The sequence below is a fragment of the Tursiops truncatus genome, chromosome 13, assembly GCF_011762595.2.
Source record: "Tursiops truncatus isolate mTurTru1 chromosome 13, mTurTru1.mat.Y, whole genome shotgun sequence".
NCBI classification, from domain to species: domain Eukaryota; kingdom Metazoa; phylum Chordata; class Mammalia; order Artiodactyla; family Delphinidae; genus Tursiops; species Tursiops truncatus.
Genome location: NC_047046.1, coordinates 16,358,438 through 16,377,612, shown reverse-complemented (window position 1 = coordinate 16,377,612; position 19,175 = coordinate 16,358,438). Strand labels below are relative to the sequence as shown.

Sequence of the window (19,175 nt, the reverse complement as noted above, 5' to 3'; positions counted from 1 at the left end):
TACTGGTCACAGATCTGTCTTTCCTCCCAGGACAGTTATCAGGATAAATATACCCAGCTCCCCATTCCTGGGGAGTTACTCACCATGTAAAAGTGCCCTGCTGCCCTGGATTAGATTACCTCTGCTCTAACTGCTCATGTGCTCAGGGCTGGGGGAGGGGGAGACACGTCTTCTCGTCCTGCTCTCCTTCCTAATCTGGAAGAGTCTCAGCAAAGGGGCCGAGATGAGACCATCCCCGTAGAGGGGAGCCGGTCCTGCTGTTTACACAGCTCCTTCCTTAGGAAGGGCCGAGCCCCGCTCACTGCTTATGTACTGAGCTTGGGCAGCTGTAAGGAGGCTGGGCAGCTTCTGCTCTGACACTTGAGGCCACCAAGCCTGCGCAGGTGGTCAGCAGGGGGGCCGAAACCTCTCTTGCCCAAAGTTCTGAGCCCAGCAAGGTAGGCAGGCTGAAAGGCTGGGTTTCTCCAGGTCCGGTGGGGAAGGGACTCACCAAACTGCTGCTGTCTTTGTTAGAGTCTGGGTCTCACCATAAATGGAGGGAATGCACAGTTGGCCCTGGCCTGGGAAGGCCTTGTGCAATGGCAGTCCCTTATGGCTGTGCTGGAGCTCTCAGGGCAGTGTTTGCTACACCTTCCTTCTGCTTCTCAGCTTCCAAGGAAACACCTGCCTGAGCTGCGAAAGCTGAGTTACATTGGCCTGCAGAAAGAAGGTGGGTGAGCTGAGCCTTGTTCTTATTGTGGGCCTCTTCTAGGCTAGGTATCAAGAATATAAGGCATGTCAAGCTGGGGTCTTCCTGGTGGCCAAAGGACCCCACCTCTTTTAGATCGGCCTAGCGCTGGTGTGGCAGGGGAGCCTGTGAACTCTGGGATGGGATGATGCCCCACATGTACCTGCCCCATCATGAAGATCTGCTGGGCAGGCTTCTCCATGGTGACCTTGTTTTCCCCAGAATGGAGCCCCTAACTGACGATCTAGGATTGCAACATCCTTTGCCTTCAGGATGTTGAAGCGCTTTTCTCCTTCCCCTCCAGGGCTAACCACCTCTCTGGGAGGGAACTCCGTCTACTGAGCATGTGCTCTATTCCAGGGACTGTGCTAAAGCAGGCACTTTATATCCACTCTCTCATGTAATCCTTACTCCTGTGAGTAAGGTGGTGGAATTCCCATTGGACGGACAGGAAAACCGAGGTACGAGAGCAGTTAAGCAGCTGGACGAGCAGCTTGGCCACAGAGCAGAGTTTGTGTGACTCAGAATTCCCCTGTGTGAGTTCTAACATCTCATGTCCTCAGAGCCTGGGAGGGAGAATGAAATCGCTCTGGTAACCGCCCCCCCGCCACATTTGAGGGATCCTGGATGGCCCTTTATCTCACTCTCTTTGGCGTCCATCCAGCTCTAGGTCTGTGATCTTGATAGTCTTTATCACATACTAAGAAGTTGCCGGGCTTGGGTAGGAGGAAGCCAGGCTTGTGAAAGAGGCTTGACTTGTCTTTATATTCCAGTTGGAGGTGGAGGTGGAGGTGGTTAGTTGAGTCTCTTTAACTTATTATTGGGCGCCGTGTGTCTGTGGGTCAACCCAGGCCCCCAAGCCTCAGTCTGGCGGAGATCCCCTATGTTGGGGACGTGAGGGGGCCTGGGGCTCCCTCCGTCCTGGGCGCTTGAGCTGGTCTGGGAATATGAGGGGAGCAGCTGCAGCATTTGCCCTGGAATGCAGCCCAACTGGCCCCCGAGTCTCCTCCCTCCCAGCGCAGAGAGCCTGGGCACCTGAGTCTTAACCCCCTCAGGGCTGCAGAGCCAGCGGCTACCCCCCACCCCCGACCCTGTCTTCAGGATTGTGCTCGGCCGATGGTTGCTGGGGCCCAGGGAAGGGCCTTTCACCTTGTCCTGGCCCCGTGCGCTGTGCCCACCCACCCGTTTGCTCCTGGGCAGCCTCTCAGTGGAAGCCATAACCCCTCTGAGTGGCTGCTTAGGTGCAGCCGCTGGGCACTAGAAGCTAGGGCATGTGTCTGTCTCTTGTGTCACTCTTGAGTCACGCCTTCAGATGATGTGTGCTGCAGGCACGGCCCAGAGGCTTGGCCCCCCGGCGTCGTTGTGCGCCTCCTCACAGCCTGCTCCGTCCCTCCAGCTCAGTCAGGCATTCCCTGGCACTGAAACTTTCCCGGTGCACCCATGGCCGGCTGGGGGCTCCCCGGTCTTCCCCGGCTCTAAAATTCCGTGATTGCGCGAGGTTACCTTCGGTTACTCCCCGTGGCGGAGAGCCGACGGGCCAATAGCTCCCTCTGGCGGGCAGCAGAGGACGGTCTGCACCCCTTCGCTGCCAGGGCGCAACAAGCTGGTTGCCTCTGGTGGACTGGAAACTTTGCATTAACTCCCCCATTCCCAGTTTCGAAAGGAGAACTCTCCCTCTCCACACATACACTGGATAGGCTCCCAGAGACCTGGGCTTTCCCTCTTCTTGGATGGAAGTGACAGAGCCTGCATCCACTGGTCTGGAGAGGCAAAACGCCTGCAGAATCTAGGGTGATTTCCTCCAGCAAGGGGCTGGGAAGCCCCAGAGAGAGCTCTTTCCCCAGGGTGACTAGGGTGGTCCTAGTTGCTCTGACTTGTTCCGGTGGTCTCAGGCCTGGACCCAGAAGCTTAGTGGAGTGACGCTGAGGAAGTCTGAGGCCTTCCTTAGGCTGAATGAGTGAGCCCTGACTGCTTACTGCTTCTGTGTGTATGGAAGCCATCCTCCAAACATGTGGGAGAGAGGGTGTGTTCCAGCGGCACCATTTTCTCTGACACCTTCTTCGGGGTATGTGTAGAAGGAATCCTGAGCCTGCCCCTAGGGTATTCAGAGCTGGCACCAGGCAGTAACTGTAGCTGAAAACTGGGGACCTTCCCCCCACCCCCGCCCCCACTGTGGACTGCAAGTGGACTCCATCTGCCACCTCTGTTCACTCAGGCCGGGGAGGAGTTTGCTGAGCTTGCGAGGAGACTTTGGCCCATCACCATTTTGCAGCCTTTGGGGAGAGAGCAGGCCTCGGCACCCATAGGAATCCAAAGTAGAGGCCAGCGAGTACTCCTCCGTGCCTCCTGTATTCCTGGCTCTCCCCTGAGGCGCTTGTGAGGGGTTTGGTGGGACAGTGGCACCAAGTCCTGTCTATCACAGAGCAAAGACCAAGGATGGAGAGAGAGGAGGAAGCTACACCACAGAACCGGTGGCTGTGCACGTCCTAACTCTCACTCAGACACAAGTTTGGACAGTGGTGTGCCTCCGCTCTCTGACATCCACAAATGTTTCACTCTGTTTTTGGGGTGTTTTAAAAAAGATTTATTATTTATTTTATTCATTTTTGGCTGTGTCGGATCTTAGTTGAGGCATGCGGGATCTTTCGTTGCGGTGCGCGGGCTTCTCTCTAGTTGCGGCACGCGGGTTTTCTCTCTCTAGTTGTGGCGCGCAGACTCCAGGGCGCGTGGGCTCTGTAGTTTGCGGCACGTGGGCTCTCTAGTTGAGGCGCACAAACTGAGTAGTTGTGGCACGTGGGCTTAATTGCCCTGCGGCATGTGGGATCTTAGTTCCCTGACCAGGGATTGAACCCACGTCCCCTGCATTGTAAGGTGGATTCTCTACCACTGGACCACCAGGGAAGTCCCCAAATGTTTTCCTTTGAATGTTACTTTATTACTTTGCTTTTGCTTTTCTCTTCAAGGTTGCCCTTTTCTTGTCTTGCCCAGATCCTACCCATAGAGGACTTAGGAGAAGTCAGCACTTTGCAACCCAACCTGACCTCCTTGGAGGAAAATCTTTTTCTGAATTACACAAAGCACCTGAGGTGTGGTGTTTGCAGCTTCCCGTGTACTATAGCATCTGCTATCCCATATAAAGCTCACGCCAGTGCTGTGAGGTGGGGAGCTAAGTGATTTGCTCTGTGGCTGTGGGTAGTGTAGATAGAGGAGCTGGGACTGAACTCAGGTCTGGCTTGACTCCACAGATCTTTTTTCTCCATCCCCCAGGACTGGTCCTTTTGACCAACAGATGTATCTGTGTTGAAAAGAGCCTGTTTAAATCATAAACCAGAATCCATCCGTGAACCAATAAGCCAGGCTTGCAGTCAGGTCATGAGTGAGGTGGGAGAAGGTGTTTGGTGCAGAGGCTGGTGGTGTCCCTGGCTCAGAAGGTTTGACAAGGAAGCTTAACCATCTGTCTTCTATTGAGTGGAGCCCGAGAGACCCGAGTTCAGGTCCCAGTGGTGTCACTTCAGCCAGCTCAGGCAGTGTGGAGATGTGCCTCTGCCTCTCTGAACCTCAGTTTTGCCATCTGTGCTAGTGGTATCGTGAGGAGAAAGAGAGGTGACACAGGTGAAACTCCTGGCACGTGGTGGGCATTCAGGCATGGCAGCTGCCCTTGTTACCCCTACTGGACTTGCACTTGTTGGGGGCTGGCTCTGCCCATGATGGAGAAGGAGGGACCCCACCCCTCCTGCTGGCTTGGGCCCAGAGGAAGCCAGGACGCCTTGTGAAGCCAAGGCAGCAGGTGTGACCGTGGAGAGGCCACTGGGATTGGCCCTGGACACTGGTTCCTTTTCCACTGTTACCTAGACACACAGACTCCCTCTAGTTCCGGTTTGCTAGAGATAGGAAGTCAGGCTTCTTCCAAAGGACCTGGAGGAGTCGGGGGCTGCAGGAACTGACCTTCCTTGGAAGTCAGAGACATCCCAGGCCTTGGAACAAGCTTCTGATCAGCTGGGTAGGAGCCTGGGGTAGGTGCTGCCAGCCTTGGGGGTAGGACATCAGGGCACGTAGCTGGGAGGTGTGGGCCCACAGACCCAGGCCCTGGGTGAGGCCCTTGCTTCTTTCTTACTTCCTGTGAGCAGGGGTGGGGTTGGGGACAGGGCCACCAGGAAGGATCAGACTGGCAGCTCTCGGAGCTTGGGCCCCGTCATTCAGGAAGTTGTACTGTTTAAATCTGGCACCATCTTGTGACCACAGCAGCCTCTTGCAGGGCAGATTTTTGGGGTTTGGGGCCTCTGAGGAGTCAGTCCTGTCACTTACCGGCTTTGTTATTTGGGGCCAGTCCCACCACCTCTTGAAGCCGGTTTCCCCGTCTGTAAAGGGAGGGTGAGAATTCCAACTTCATGGGGTATTAGGAGGATTAACTGAGATCACATATGCAACGTGCCCAACACAGTGCCTGTTACTAGTAAACGGCCATGGTCCAGCCATTGCTTTCTGGTGGTTATTATCACAAGGGCCAGGGACCGAGTTACCCCACTGCAGCAGGCCAGCAGCGGGGGGAGAGTGAACTAGTCGGTGACACAGCAGGAACGAGGGCATGGCATGTGGGGCCAGGCTGTGGGGCTGTTGAGGGTCCCAGGAGGGCAGGATCAGCAGCTCCTGCCCCCACCCCTCCAGCTGTACCCTTCTTGTCTGGGGACTGGGGAGATGCAGGGCCCCCTGCGGGCTGCCTAGTGCCAGGGTAATGGAAGCTTGCACTTGAGGGCTGATTCGGCTCCCTTGCTGCTGTTAAAAGCAGAATAGTGGGGCCCTGGAGCCTCTGGGGCCAGGCTGCTTGCCAGGCTTCCGCAGAAACAGCCTACAGAGCAGTCCTGCCCCTCTCTGCTGACGGGGGCGGGGGGTGGGGGCGGGAACGCTGCACCAGCCTTGTCCCTCACACTTCTCACAGCAGCCCCGAGGCTCTCAGGAGGAGCTTGGAGCCTGAGGTTCGACTTCTACCTGGTCAGGAGGGCGGGTACCACCCCAGGGGCCCCTCCAGGCTGGGGGCTGAGCGGGCTTAAGCTCTTGGAAATTAAGTGGGACCTGGCAGTGCCCAGGCCCCTCCCCATGACGTGGGGCCCCTCCCACCCATTCTCTCCGCCTTGCCCTGCGGAGTCAGAGTGCGGGTTCCAGGCAGGTACTTCTGACTCCCGGCTGGCCAGCCAGCCAGCTGCACAGCCCTGTTGGAAGGGAACGCAGATGCCCGGCTCCCAGAGGTAGGAGAGCCCTCAGGGCGGCCCCAGGAACCTCCAGAGCACCTTCTTCGTGGCTGGGGAGGAGAGCTTTGGGAGCTGTTCTTAGCCAGGCTGGTCTGGGCTGGTACCTTCCTGACCTGAGGCTAGTCATTTCTCCCATGGGCGGGGCAGGTGCTCAGAAGTCATTAACTCTTGGGTGTAGGCAGGGAGGGCGCTGCCACTGGAGACTTCGTTCCCAGGATCCATTTTCTTACCCGCTCCCCACGCCTTCTCTCTGCAGACGCCCTGCTGGCAGACTTGGAGTCCACGACCTCCCACATCTCCAAACGGCCTGTGTTCTTGTCTGAGGAGACCCCCTACTCGTACCCAACAGGAAACCACACATACCAGGAGATTGCCGTGCCACCCCCTGTCCCTCCACCCCCGTCCAGCGAGGCCCTCAATGGCACGGTCCTTGACCCCTTAGACCAGTGGCAGCCCAGCACCTCCCGATTCATCCACCAGCAGGTAAGGTGGGGACAGGGCCTCGGAAGTCAGCTTCAGGGCACAAGGAGCTTGTCTGGCAGTGGCTCGGGGAGCCAGCGATCAGGGAAGTAGGGAGAAGAGGCGGGAAGCGTCTGGCTCTCCCCACCCGCCGCCGCCACGTGAGGGGGCAGTGACCAAGTGTTAATCACCTGTCTCCTGGTCAGAGTGTGGAAACTCCCTGGTGAGACTGGCTGTGAGCAGGAGCCTTCCAGGGGTGACTCGGGCTGTTCCTTTTCCTCCCCGGGGAGGCTCTGAGCACTGTCCTTCCTGCAGCCTCCATCCCCGTCCCCCGTGTACGGCTCCAGTGCTAAAACTTCCAGTGCCTCCAACCCCCAGGACGGCGTCGGCCTTCCGTGTCCCCGAGCTGGCGAGGAAGAGCACGTGTACAGGTACTGCCCAGCTCCTCCCCCTGCTTGGGAATCCTGCGCATTGACGGGCGGAGGCCACTGAGGCCAGGGACAGGCACGGCACAGCGCTGGATGGGAGGGGGATTCTGCCTCAAGGGTCACCGGGTTAGACGGCAGAAGGCCTCTCACCTGGCCCGGTGGCCTTATCTGCCATCACCGTGCAGCAGCTGGGCGGGCTCTCACATTGCCCTGCGTTGAGGAAGGTTCAAGAACTGAAGCAAGACTTCCTTCCTCCCCTCTTCTTGCCACATCACTTCCCCGCTCTCCGTCCTCTGGCCGGTGGAGACGCTGTATCCCCTCTGCCTTATTCTCCTTGAGGATTTGGGGGCCGCCAGAGCTGGGGAGCGTCTCTCACCAAGGTCTTCCCTTTGCCTCTCAAAGCTTCCCCAACAAGCAGAAGTCGGCCGAGCCTTCACCCACCGTCATGAGCTCCTCCTTGGGCAGCAACCTTTCTGAACTCGACCGCCTGCTGCTGGAGCTGAACACCGTGCAGCATAACCCCCCAGGCTACCCTGCAGGTAGGACTAGGTCAGGCCCACCAGGCCCACCTGCTGGCCTCTGGATCCCTGCAGGGCTCAGGGCTGAGCACCTTTTCTCTTCCCTTATCCCAAGATGAGGCCAACTCAAGCCCCCCACTGCCTGGGGCTCTGAGCCCCCACTACGGCATCCCGGAGAATAACAGCCCGTTGGGGGGCAAAGCTGGGCCACTGACCAAAGAGAAGCCCAAGCGGAACGGAGGCCGGGGCCTGGAGGACGTGCGGCCCAGCGTGGAGAGTCTCTTGGATGAGCTGGAGAGCTCCGTGCCCAGCCCCGTGTGAGTCTCCACTGGGCCCTCCCAGGCAGGGGAAGGTCTCGCCCAGCCCGTCCCATGCTCCAGGGTCTGCCGTCTCATCCCCAGTGTCACCCGTTCCCTCTGAAGTGCCTGTTGTTTGCCAGGCCCTGCACCAGGCCTTGGGGGATGGTGACGAGTCACGCAGACACCATGCCTGCCTTCAACGAGCCACTATCCATCAGGAAGGACAGACACTGTGCACGCTGAGGGCACCCATAGCCCAGCAGCTGTCAGCACAGGCTTTGGAGCCACACAATAGGGTTCACATCTTGGCTGTGCACTTACTAAGTGTTGTCTCTCAAGCCTTTGTTTTCCCATCTGTAGAATGGGATAAGGGGAAATGGGATAAGGGGGATAAGACCACCTCCCTCAGTAGGGGTGAGACCCAATAACACACGTAAAGCACGTGCACGCAGGACCCATGGTAAGTGTCTACCGAGTCTTAGCTCTCCTTGGTGTTACTGTGTTGTTGGAACAACTTCACATGTACGTGCAGTGTTGTGGAGGATACACAGGATGCTGGGGCTTGTTGAACGGGCAGGCTTGGACTTGGTCTTCTTGGAAAGAAGTGCCGTTTGAGCTGACCTTGCCTCTCTGCCATCAGCTCACCTCAGTGCTCTGTCTTGCTGGCTGACAGCAGCCCCTCCCAACAATGGGTCCCCAGGAGAGACTGGGAGCTGGTGGGCTTTCCTGGGGTTGGGAGTGGCAGGACCCCAGTGTCAGAGCTGAGTTGTTGATCCCCTGGGGAGGGGAGGGACATGCTGGGGGTGCACGGGCTGGCCTCTGGGGTCCCCGCTGATGCCATGCCTGCGTGCAGCCCCGCCATCACTGTGAACCAGGGCGAGATGAGCAGCCCCCAGCGAGTCACCTCCAGCCAGCAGCAGACACGCATCTCCGCATCTTCTGCCACCAGGGAGCTGGATGAGCTGATGGCCTCGCTGTCGGATTTTAAGGTGCCCTGAGGTCCCTCTTCCCTGCCCTGGCCCCTCAGAACCCCCATCCTTCCCCTCCTGTACCTCAGCATGAGTAGCTGGACCTTGGCCCCTGCGTGTTTGGGTGCCTCGCCCTGAGCCTGGGACCCCGCAGGCAGTGCCCTGGCCTTGCCAGGATATGGGGGAGGGAGGGCCAGGATGGCCACGTGGGGACTGAGCTGCCTCTCAGCCTGTGAAGGCAGGACGTGCTCAGCAGGACATTCCTTCCTCCCTGGGTGCTCTCAGCTCCCAGCCACCCAGGCGAGGGATCAGGAGGCTGGGACAAAGGACCCTGTGTCGATGGCTGCTCTTGGTAGGGGAGGGGGTGCTCTGCTGGGCCTTGTGGGATCCTGTTCCGAGAGGTCATTTGCCCTGGAGCCCCATCTCCCACGCTGGCTGGCTGTCCTCAACACATCCTTTCTTTCTGCCTCTGGCTCCTGAATCCACAGGCCTCTTTTGCCATCCGCCTTCCATCCTCCACGGGCCTCTGAGTCCCCACAAGTTCTCTCTGGGAAACCTCACCCGTCAGGCTACTGGGCCAGTCCTGCATGAGGCGCCCCATCTCCTCCCCGGGCCTGCCAGACCCGAGATGTTTTATTTAGAGGATGCAGTGCTTTGATGGGGACTGATGGGGACTGAACTCGCCAACAGTTGCTGACTCCACCCTTCCACGGGGGCATGACTTAGGGAATCGGAGGAGGGGAGCCGGCTCTTGGCCCCATTGGTGCCTCCAAGCCTCCCTTCGGCTGAGGTTTCACGGGGCGGGGGGGATGGGTGCGGCCTGGGCTTGTGGCCCTCATGTGCCAGTGGTTCTGAGTGGCCACCGTCAGGAGCAAGTACACTGGACTCAGGAGTTGGCCCGAGGGAGCCCTGCCCCAGCACCCTTTAGGCTGTGCTGCTTTTCTGAGATCCCTTGGGAAGCTGCGCTGGTTCTCACTGTGCCCCTGGAGCAAGGTCTCGGGGGATGTAGGAGAGCTGGGATTGTCTGGGAGAGACAGAGCTGAGACCTGCCTGTGGCTGTCTGTCCCTTGATTGGTGCCTGGGCTGACCTCCCCGAGACCCACCTCACCTTAGCTTTTTCTCCCTCGTCTGTACTTGGGGTTGGCGGGGGGGCAGTGCCTGACAGGCATGGCTCAGAGGCTGCTTTCTGCGCCTGGGTTTGATGGGAGCCAGGGATATGAAGCCCAGGAAAACCTTTCTGGGGGCTGGGTCTTCTTCCAGGGCCAGTCCTCATGCCTCAGCTTCGCCACCACCTTGGTCTTGTCAGTGTAGACTGTCTTGTCAGTGTAGACGGGGACTCTCAGAGCCCTGAGGCCCAGCCTGCCCCTTGCAGTGGGCTTCCTTCCTCATCTCTCCCAACTGTCTCTCCTCTCCCCTCTGTCTTTTGTCTTTCTCCTCTAGACCAGCTCCTCTGCTGTGGCCTTGAGCTCCCCAAGGCTGCTGCCCAGCTCAGCTCCATCCCCACACCACATACTTTCTCCTCCTCCTCCTGGGCCCTATGTATTTCTGCCACCCCCTAGGAAACCCTCCCCTCGAGGCCACGGCCACACCCTGGAGGTCCTCTGCCCTGAGGGCAATGTGACCCCCAGCTGGCTTGATTTGACTGGCCTTGGGGAGATGCCTGACACCCCCAACTCAAGGTCTCCCTCCACGGAGAGTTCTCTGGGGCCACCGGGTGCAGAGAGCCAGGCTCGTGTTTGGAGGGGCCCACCAAACGCGAGCCTGGTGAGTGAGCTCTCCAGGGTGCCTCCCGGCCACACTCTACCCCACGCTGGGTGCACAGGTTCCCAGGAGGCTGGGGAACCCCAAGTGCTGTCAGCCAACCCTTTGTGCCCAGGAGAGGCTGTGGCTGCCACATGGGAGTGGCCATGGGCTCTGGAGGCGCTTAGGCCTGAGTGCCCCCGGGGAGCTACGCCCAGCTTCCAGGAAGTAATCGAGCCAGCTGCCATGGCCGTGGACCGTCAGGCTATCTTACCGGATACCTGGAGTCTCACGAAGGCACGTGGACAGCAGAAGGAGAGGGCAAGGCCAGAGCCAGGGGAGCCAGAGAGCAGATGCCATGCCCCAGTTGAGGAGGAGCAGTTAGGTGGAGAGACGGCCACGGGGGGCAGCCTGGTCAGGCGAGCCCAGAGACCCGAGACCCCCAGGAGGCCAGAGGGCACCACCGAAGCCGCTGCAGAGGCCAGGAGGGAACGGCCAGAACTTCCACAGGCTGTGGTCATGGACACACCCAACACCACGGAGAGGATTTCCACCTCTGGCCAGGCAGGCGTGAGCTCGCACGGCTGCTAGGCATGGCCCCCACGTGGACCACGCCTGGCTAATTGCATGCAGCCTCCCACTCTGCGCATGTTTGCTTGGGCAGCCGATTCCGAGATGCCGTGGCCTGAGACCCTGACAACCAGCCCTGGGCAGTGGGCTCTGTGGGGCCAGCGGAGCTCCCTGGGCCCTGGAATTTCTCTTAGTGGCACCCTGCCTCTTGCTTGATTAAGGCTTTTTCCTTCAGATGAGCTTCCCCTGACATCCTGATGGGATGTGTGTGGAATGGTGAAAAGCATGGGCTTGGGAACCAGATAGAACTGAATACAAACCACGCCTCCAACACTTGCTCCCTGGGTGACCTTGGGCAACGCCCGCACCAGCCTCAGTTTTCTTTAAAATGAGGGTAATAGACCATTTCCCCCAGAGCTGTCCAGAGGATTAAATGAAGTAATGCCTGGAAGGTGCTTAGAAAGAACATAGCACACGGTCCCCAATAAGCCGTGGCTGACGTTAACGGTTGTTATTCGCTTCTTGATTAAAATGTTAGGCCCTTTTCAAAAACAAAGTAAAATAAAACAACAACAAATATAACCAAACCAGGACTTCCCTGGCAGTCCAGTGGTTAAGACTGCACGCTCCCAGTGCAGGGGGCACGGGTTTGATCCCTGGTCAGGAAACTAAGATACCGCATGACACGCAGCGCGGCCAAAAATAAATAATAATAACCAAAGTGCTAGAAACAAGTAGGTTATAATGTAAACAAGGGAAAAAAAAACCTGGTTGAAGGATTTACTGTAAGGAAAGACCACATTTTTTCTACTACAAATTAAAAAAAGGAAGGGAGGGAGGGAAGAAGGGAAATTCTTAAGCCCTTTCAAGAATGTCCACTTACATTCTTTCAAATAATTCTTGTAATAACCCTGTAAGGCAGCTGAGAAAATACTGTTACCCCATTTCAAGGATGGAGAAGCTGAGGCCCTGGAAGTGAAGTGTCTTACCCAAGGTCAGGGCTGACTTGGAGGGTGTCTGCTCTGCCCCCTGCCTCCACCCTAGCTCAGCTTGGCTCTTCTCTGGTGGTTTGGTCCTGCCCACCCCTCCTGGGGGCTCTCGAGTGTGGACTGAGCAGCATCTGCTGAGCCCAGAGTGGCCTGTGACAGCTTCCCTCCCCCCCCCCCAGATCCGCTCCATGATCAGAAGGAGCCGGGAGACCGGCCACGCTCACCCCATGTCCCGGGAGCCCTCCCCTCGTCGCCGGCTGGACCCCGCCACCCTGAGCAGGACCCCGTCCCAGGAGCGGCTCATCGCGGAGCTGCAGGGTCGGCTGGGCATCCAGCCGGAGGTGGAGGAGGCCGAGGGGGCCGCGGGGGCCTCTGCTCAGGACTGGCTGACCGAGGGCGTCGTCATCACTGTGCAGCCGTGTGGGAGGCGGGCTAGGGGGCAGCTGGTAGAGAAGGTAGTGAGTAGCTGCCCAGGGCTGGGCCAGGGCGGAGGTCCTCCAGTTCTTCCCCAGCAGCGGCCAGAGGGGAAGTTTGGCATGTGGCGGGGGGGTTCTGCATCCCGTGGCCTTGCGAGGCCAGCCTCACTCTTGGTGTCAGAGTGGGAGGGCCCCAGGGAGCCCCTACTTGCTGAGCTGATGTTTCCTCCGCCGTTGCCTTCATCTCTCTCCCTCTCTTCTTCCTCCCAGGTTGTCTTCCCTCCTGGCTCTCCCATTCCCCTGAGAAGAACCTTCTCTGTTCTGCCTTCTCCTTCTCCTCCCAGCCCTTTGCTCCAGCATCGCAAAGACGCCTCGGCCAGCAGCTCTTCTCCCCGGCCCAGCCCGCCCACCTCCTCCACCCTGGGGCCCTCGGCTCTTCCTCGAGGTCCCCCCGGGGTCCAGAGTGCTGGGGCGGGGCCACGGGAAGACGGTGTGCAGGGCCCCACCCCGCCCACTCCTGCGCCCCACTCTGTGAGGTCCATGGGCTGCCAGACCGATGAGGACCCACTCTTCCCCCCGATGCAGGCAGGCCTCCCGGGGCCCTGACACCAGCCCTACCTGTCCCTGTCCTTATGTTCGAGTGGTATTCCCACTCTGCACACATACACATCCCCTCTGTTCCTCCATCCACAAGCCCTGCATGGTACCATGGTCCTTCCTGAGACCTGGCCTTGACCCTGGACCCTCGCTTAACCTGATGTCCATGCTCTCACCCCCGAGACATCAGCCGCCCTCTTTCTTCCCCGTGGGGCCTCCCCTCTGCCTGCCCCTTCCTGCCGCCCCTCGGTCCTGCCCCAGGCTCCATCTGAGGAAGCCATTCCCAGAAGGAAAACCAAAACCTATCCCCCCCTTCAGCCCCAGACCCAGTACCTGGCGAGGCCTCCTTGCTCTCCGGCCCCATCACCTCCCCTCCCTAAGTCCTGCACCTTTTGGTTGGCTTACCTCTCTCTCCCTCTTCATCTCTCCCTGGGCCTCTCTCTCGTGGTTGTTTTTCTCTAGACTTTTTCTCCTGACGTTGGTACTGCTAGTAGGGGAAAAAAAAAATCCATCCTTACATTTCATCCTAAAGCCCTTTTTGTGAAATGGTCCGATGACAGGGTCTCCTATTCTTTCTTCCTTAATTAAGAAAAAAGAAATTCTTATTCTTGTTTCCTCCCCTGTCTAAGATCCAGGGCCTGGAACAAAGAGCGGACGGAGAGCTGTGCTGGGCGGCCGGCTGGCCTCCGAACGGCAGCCAGAGCAGCCCTGAAGGGCAGGACGAGGGAGGGGTCAGTGCCAAGGCTGGGGCTTAATGTCCTGCTTGCCATGTGTTCCCAGGGCTCGGTCAGGCCCACCGTGAGCCCCTCTGACACCAGAATGTCTTGCAGATGCCACTCCCACCTTGAGGGCTTCTGAAGCCCCTGGAGGGGCTGCACTTCCTGCCTCCTTCAGCCCATCTGTCCAGGAGAGGGGAGAGCCCCTGGTGCTGCGAACCTCATCCCCCAAGGCCCAGATGTCCTCACCTGCCTTCTCCCCTCTCTCCACAGTTCATGGCCCAGGGGAAGACAGGGAGCAGCTCTCCCCCGGGAGGGCCCCCAAAGCCTGGGAGCCAGCTTGACAGCATGCTGGGGAGCCTGCAGTCTGACCTGAACAAACTGGGCGTCGCCACGGTCGCCAAGGGGGTCTGCGGGGCCTGCAAGAAACCCATCGCGGGGCAGGTGATGATGGGGTGGGTGGGGCAGGGGAGGGAGCAGTAGGTGGGCACGGGACCTTGGCTTCTCTGGGAGGGTGCTTTGTGGCAGACCTGCGTCCTGAACCGTATCCTGCCTCTCTCCTCAGGTCGTGACCGCCATGGGGAAGACGTGGCACCCAGAGCACTTTGTCTGCACCCACTGCCAGGAGGAGATCGGATCCCGGAACTTCTTTGAGCGGGATGGACAGCCCTACTGTGAAAAGGACTATCACAACCTCTTCTCTCCACGCTGCTACTATTGCAACGGGCCCATCCTGGATGTGAGTTCCTGGGTGCAGGTGGTGCCACCTGAGGCTCAGAGAGGTCACATTACGTGGCCGAGCTCACACAGCTTGGAAACTGGGATTCACACTCAGGCCGGATGCACGGCCCATCCTAATGCACATTAAGCAGCGCTACCTCTCATCCCCGATTCCCTTCTGCTGAGACTCCCAGAGGTTAGGAGCCCTGCCCAGGTAAATGGAGTGAAGTGAGGGCTCCCTCACTCTCCTGCTGTGTGATGTTAGGGAAACGTCTAGCCTCTCTGAGCCTGAGTTTCTTCCCTTATAAAATGGGAGTCACAATAGAACCTATGATCTCAACTGCACATGAGGATTAGAGGAGACAGAGTGTGCCTGACATATCACATCCTTCAATAAGTCAGAATTCTCAGTGGTATTCAGAGCACAGTTGGGAGAGACCCCCATCTTGGGAGTGTTATACTGTTTCCTTTGCTGGGGCTGGGGGCAGGGTGGAAGGACGGCCTTGCCTGTGGGTCTCAACTGTGGGATCTGTCCAGTGGGGCAGCGCTCAGCTCTGGTCCCACACTTTGCTTTCACAGAAAGTGGTGACAGCCCTTGACCGGACGTGGCACCCCGAGCACTTCTTCTGTGCCCAGTGTGGAGCCTTCTTTGGGCCTGAAGGTACTGACCGGTACCTTCTCACTCGCTGTCGCCCGGAGCACTGGGGAGGCGGGGGCATGGTGGGAGACCTTGCTGAGGCTGGAGTCAGGGTGGCTCCTCCTCTGGAGGCCTCATCTGCCCCCCACACCCCCCCCTCCTCAGGGTTCCACGAGAAAGACGGCAAGGCCTACTGCCGGAAGGATTACTTTGACATGTTCGCCCCCAAGTGTGGCGGCTGTGCCCGAGCCATCCTGGAGAACTACATCTCGGCCCTTAACACCCTGTGGCATCCTGAGTGCTTTGTGTGTCGGGTAAGGGGCCCCCAGCCCTCCTCTGGAGGGGGCCGAGAGCGGGCAGTGGGGAGAGAAGGGCCTACCTCACTGTGCTTTCTGAATCCGATTTACAGGCCCTGTTTGGGGGTATTAATGAGGTGAGAAGGCAGGGGGGGGGTACACTCCTTCAAGTCCAGTAGGTCCTGGGCCAGGGCTCGTACTGAGGCTGGCAGAAACCAAGAGCAAGGTGGTCCTGTGCAGCAGCCCTGAGACGGGTCATGTTTGGGAGAAGGGTGTGTGAGAGTGAAATGAGATAATGCAAGCATTTAGCAGCCTCAGCGGAAATGGGCAATGGTTTCCAGACTGCATTCTGGGGGGTAATGTCCCCCAGATGTTATTAGAGATCCAGTAAGTGTCCCCTGATCAAATAAGTTTGGGAAACTGTTCATTGCCAGACTTCTCAGAGCCTTTAATACCTAAGCGTGCCTTTGGATCTCCAAATGGGAATCTAGGATGCAGAGTTTGACCCTGGAACCCTTTTCTCGACACCAGGGTTTCTGGGCACACCATTAAGCCACCTGCTGAAGTGCCCAGGCGTAAGATCCGTGTCTGAATTCAGGCAGTGGCAAGTCAAGGCCATTGGGAGACTTCAATAAGCGTTTAGCCCCACACTTGGCACGTAGAGGATGCTCAGCAAGGGAGAATCATTTCGAGTGTGATCACCCTGACTGTCACCTGCCCATCACCTGGGAGCTGCCTCAGCCCCCAGCCCCAGCCTGAGACCCTGCCCCCCCGCCCCACCCCTCTTCTGTCTCCAGGAATGCTTCACACCATTTGTCAACGGCAGCTTCTTCGAGCACGACGGGCAGCCCTACTGTGAGGTGCACTACCACGAGCGGCGGGGCTCGCTGTGCTCCGGCTGCCAGAAGCCCATCACGGGCCGCTGCATCACCGCCATGGCCAAGAAGTTCCACCCGGAGCACTTTGTCTGTGCCTTCTGCCTCAAGCAGCTCAACAAGGGCACCTTCAAGGAGCAGAACGACAAGCCTTACTGTCAGAACTGCTTCGTCAAGCTCTTCTGCTAGGCGCGCTCATCCCTTCCTCTGCCCCGCTTCCCGGCCCAGGCTCCCAACTGCTACTGTGACCCAGAGGCCTCGCTTAGGGGTGAAGGGGCAAACCCGACTGAAACTGGAACCACGTCCTTGGCTGGTGCAGGATGGCAAGAGGGTCCTGAGGGGTCCCGCCTGCTTTTCTTACCCCCTGCCAGAGCCTCTGGGCCTCCTTCCTCCTCCTGCAGCTCCCCCCAGGCTGCCAGCTCTTCACCCTCCCCAGAGGCAGAGGCTGGAGGGCTCCACTTGTGTCCCCACGAACCCGCCTGGCCAGTCCAGCACCCCACACTGGAGCCATCTCACTCATATTTCGGCAGTGGAGCTGGGGGTGGGGGTGGGGAGGGCAGGCAGGGTCACATGGGGGCCTCTTTTCATCCATATCCCCCCCCACAACCTAATTATCCTTGTTTTGAGAGTATTGGGGGGACAGCAGCTCCCTCCAGACAATGCCAGCATCCACCCATCCATCCATCCAAGGGCGGAAGTGTCCAAGGGGCCACGGAAGATTCCTTGTGCGCCTCCTGCCCTTCCAGTCTCCCCAGGCCTGGGCAGCTGCCCTCCGACCCCTGTAACTTCTCTGGTTCTACTGAGAATGGCCTCTCCAGCAATAATGTTTTATAATCACTTCCTCCTTCTCCCGGGATGGTGTGAGGTGGGGTTTCACCCCGTGCCTGGACACTGTACCAACTTTGATAGATTTCTACACTGAGGTTTGAATTCATATCGTCTGAGTTGCTTTTACTTCTCTATACAAAAATGATTTTGAAGAGATTTTAAAGACGTCTCCTTTTGTACCTTTCCCCCGTGTGCACTGCCACTGTCCTGTGTATGCCACGGTGGCTCTGGTATATGGGGTTTGCCTTGTACTGAGGGCTTGGAGGGGGTGAAGCAATTTGTATTTTATTTTTTCTTAGCACAAGCAGGTGAACTGGGAGCAGCTCTGTGACTGCCCTTCTTTAACTTCACAGCTCACAAGGACTGTTTTTTATAAACTGCTGTATTTTGAAACCCCTTCCTTACTATCCAGGCCAGCAAGCTCTTCACTGAAACCGGCCTTAAGGGTGTCTTGCCCTTTGGGGCCTAGAATTCCGAACCTCATCCGTCCTGTTCCTGAGGGAGGAGAAGGGGGAAGTACACTTTGGGGGTGCTGTTTCCTAAGTTAGCCATTAGGAGTGTCCACTCCCCTGTGAACTTTCTGGCAACAAAGAGAACATTCTCGGCCTTCTCACTGCTTCTCTGGGGCTCTTCTGCCTCCTCAGGAAAGCTGGTGTCTGATTTTGACCATTAGTCTTGTTGATTCCACTGGGTGCATCCCTTCCCCAAATTTCCTGCCCTCCCTGGAGACTGGTGTCCTGGGGAAAAGAGCCCAGGTCGTTGGCTGGGGGCCTGCTAGGATTCTCGGCAAAAGGACAAGATCTCGCTGAAGCAACAGGAAGCCCCCAGAGTGTTCTCCCCCAAGGATGAGATAGGTAGGGCTGGGGTTCTGGGTTAGTGGAACGGGGTCCCAGTGTGGTCTAAAGTGAGGAAGAGCCAGACCACTTCGCTAGCCTCCTAGCAGAGGCTGGGTGTGCTGAGCCTCTCAAGGAGGCTTCCCAGGGAGGGAAGAGGGTCCCTCCTTGGTGGCAGGGCTGAGAGCAGCCCGGGTCTGGGGAGGTCAGCCAGGCCCCGCCACGGGTCTGATGTCTCCACGTCTACCCACAGGCCTTATTGCTCTGTTTACAGTGACCCCTCCCCTAGAGGACCTGGGGTTTCAGAGGTCCACCCTCTGGGTCAATGGTTATTTGATGATTTGATTTTAATTTTTTTTCTCTGTAAACTTATAACCTGGCTTTTCCCCATTTCAATTCCTGTGATTTATGCCAATAAAGTTTGCCATTATTTTCACCTGTGCTAGTGCCGTTTCTCTGTGGTCTGGGATTAACAGCTTAGTCCCAGAAAAGATACCAAACCCTCCCCAGGCTCACAAGGACCACAGTTTGGGGGTAAATCATTGAAGTTCACTTACTTGAGGCCAAAGCCCTGGGGATGGGATCCCTGTCCCACAGGGCACTTGTGGTCCTCCTGGCTTCCTGCATGGGTCAGGCCCTGCCCACTGCAATTTGCCATGGATTCGCCAAGGGCATCCTTACATGGGCCTCGGGGTGGCCTTACACTCATGGATGGGGAAAGAGGTTCAGATAGAACCGACATGCACAAGGTATCCTGTGAATGAGCACAGAGACAGGGTGTGAACCCAGGGCTTGTCTCTGTCTGTGTTCCTACATTGACCAGACACCACCACTCCCACGTTCCGGCACCACACCTCGGGTGTAAAACCTTCCAGTTGAAAGTGGCTTCACTTACAGTTGAGGATGGTTCTCGACTTCCCCCTGGTGGTCATGTCTGTATTTGCATGCTCCCTCGCTCTTGTCAGAGCCAGAACTCCAGTCCTGGGCCCTTGAGAGCTTCCTGGACAGCTTTGTAACTTCATAGTTTTCCTGTTGTTTGGAATGGTCCTCCAAAAGCTGCTTGTTGACTTCTAGTCTGAACCCTGACCCTTTCACAGTAAGCTCAGAAGTGAAAATCACCTTCACCCCTCACCCAAAGATAATATTTCCAGCCCATGTTGGATTTATTTCTATAAATGAACACAGTACACTTCATTGTAATTTGTTTTTTCACTCAATTATACTTTGTATTTAACCATGTCAATAAATAAATATGTGCATCATTTTTAATGGCTTCATGGTATTCCATTATATTGATGTACTATAATTAAAGA

The 19,175-nt window shown here is 57.6% G+C and overlaps 1 protein-coding gene across 8 annotated transcripts in view; it reads left to right on the top strand.

Moving 5' to 3' along the window:
- The window catches only part of PXN (paxillin), a 44,973-nt gene extending 26,675 nt beyond the window's left edge, over window positions 1–18,298 (top strand). Inside the window, exons 1-14 of one of the 8 annotated variants that reach the window (XM_033837042.2) lie at window positions 4,631–4,740; window positions 6,230–6,456; window positions 6,748–6,863; window positions 7,263–7,399; window positions 7,494–7,695; window positions 8,531–8,666; window positions 10,086–10,955; window positions 12,124–12,945; window positions 13,587–13,688; window positions 13,947–14,117; window positions 14,239–14,412; window positions 14,973–15,054; window positions 15,196–15,344; window positions 16,124–18,298. In XM_033837042.2, the coding sequence (XP_033692933.1) occupies window positions 7,306–7,399; window positions 7,494–7,695; window positions 8,531–8,666; window positions 10,086–10,955; window positions 12,124–12,945; window positions 13,587–13,688; window positions 13,947–14,117; window positions 14,239–14,412; window positions 14,973–15,054; window positions 15,196–15,344; window positions 16,124–16,390 (3,069 nt within the window). In that variant the 5' untranslated portion in view covers window positions 4,631–4,740; window positions 6,230–6,456; window positions 6,748–6,863; window positions 7,263–7,305 and the 3' untranslated portion in view covers window positions 16,391–18,298. Of the gene's footprint in view, window positions 1–4,630; window positions 4,741–6,229; window positions 6,457–6,747; window positions 6,864–7,262; window positions 7,400–7,493; window positions 7,696–8,530; window positions 8,667–10,085; window positions 10,956–12,123; window positions 12,946–13,586; window positions 13,689–13,946; window positions 14,118–14,238; window positions 14,413–14,972; window positions 15,055–15,195; window positions 15,345–16,123 lie in introns of those variants that run through there. The other 7 variants (XM_033837039.2, XM_033837040.2, XM_073790187.1 and 4 more) reach the window with 7 other exon arrangements.
- The last annotated feature ends 877 nt before the right edge of the window (window positions 18,299–19,175 follow it).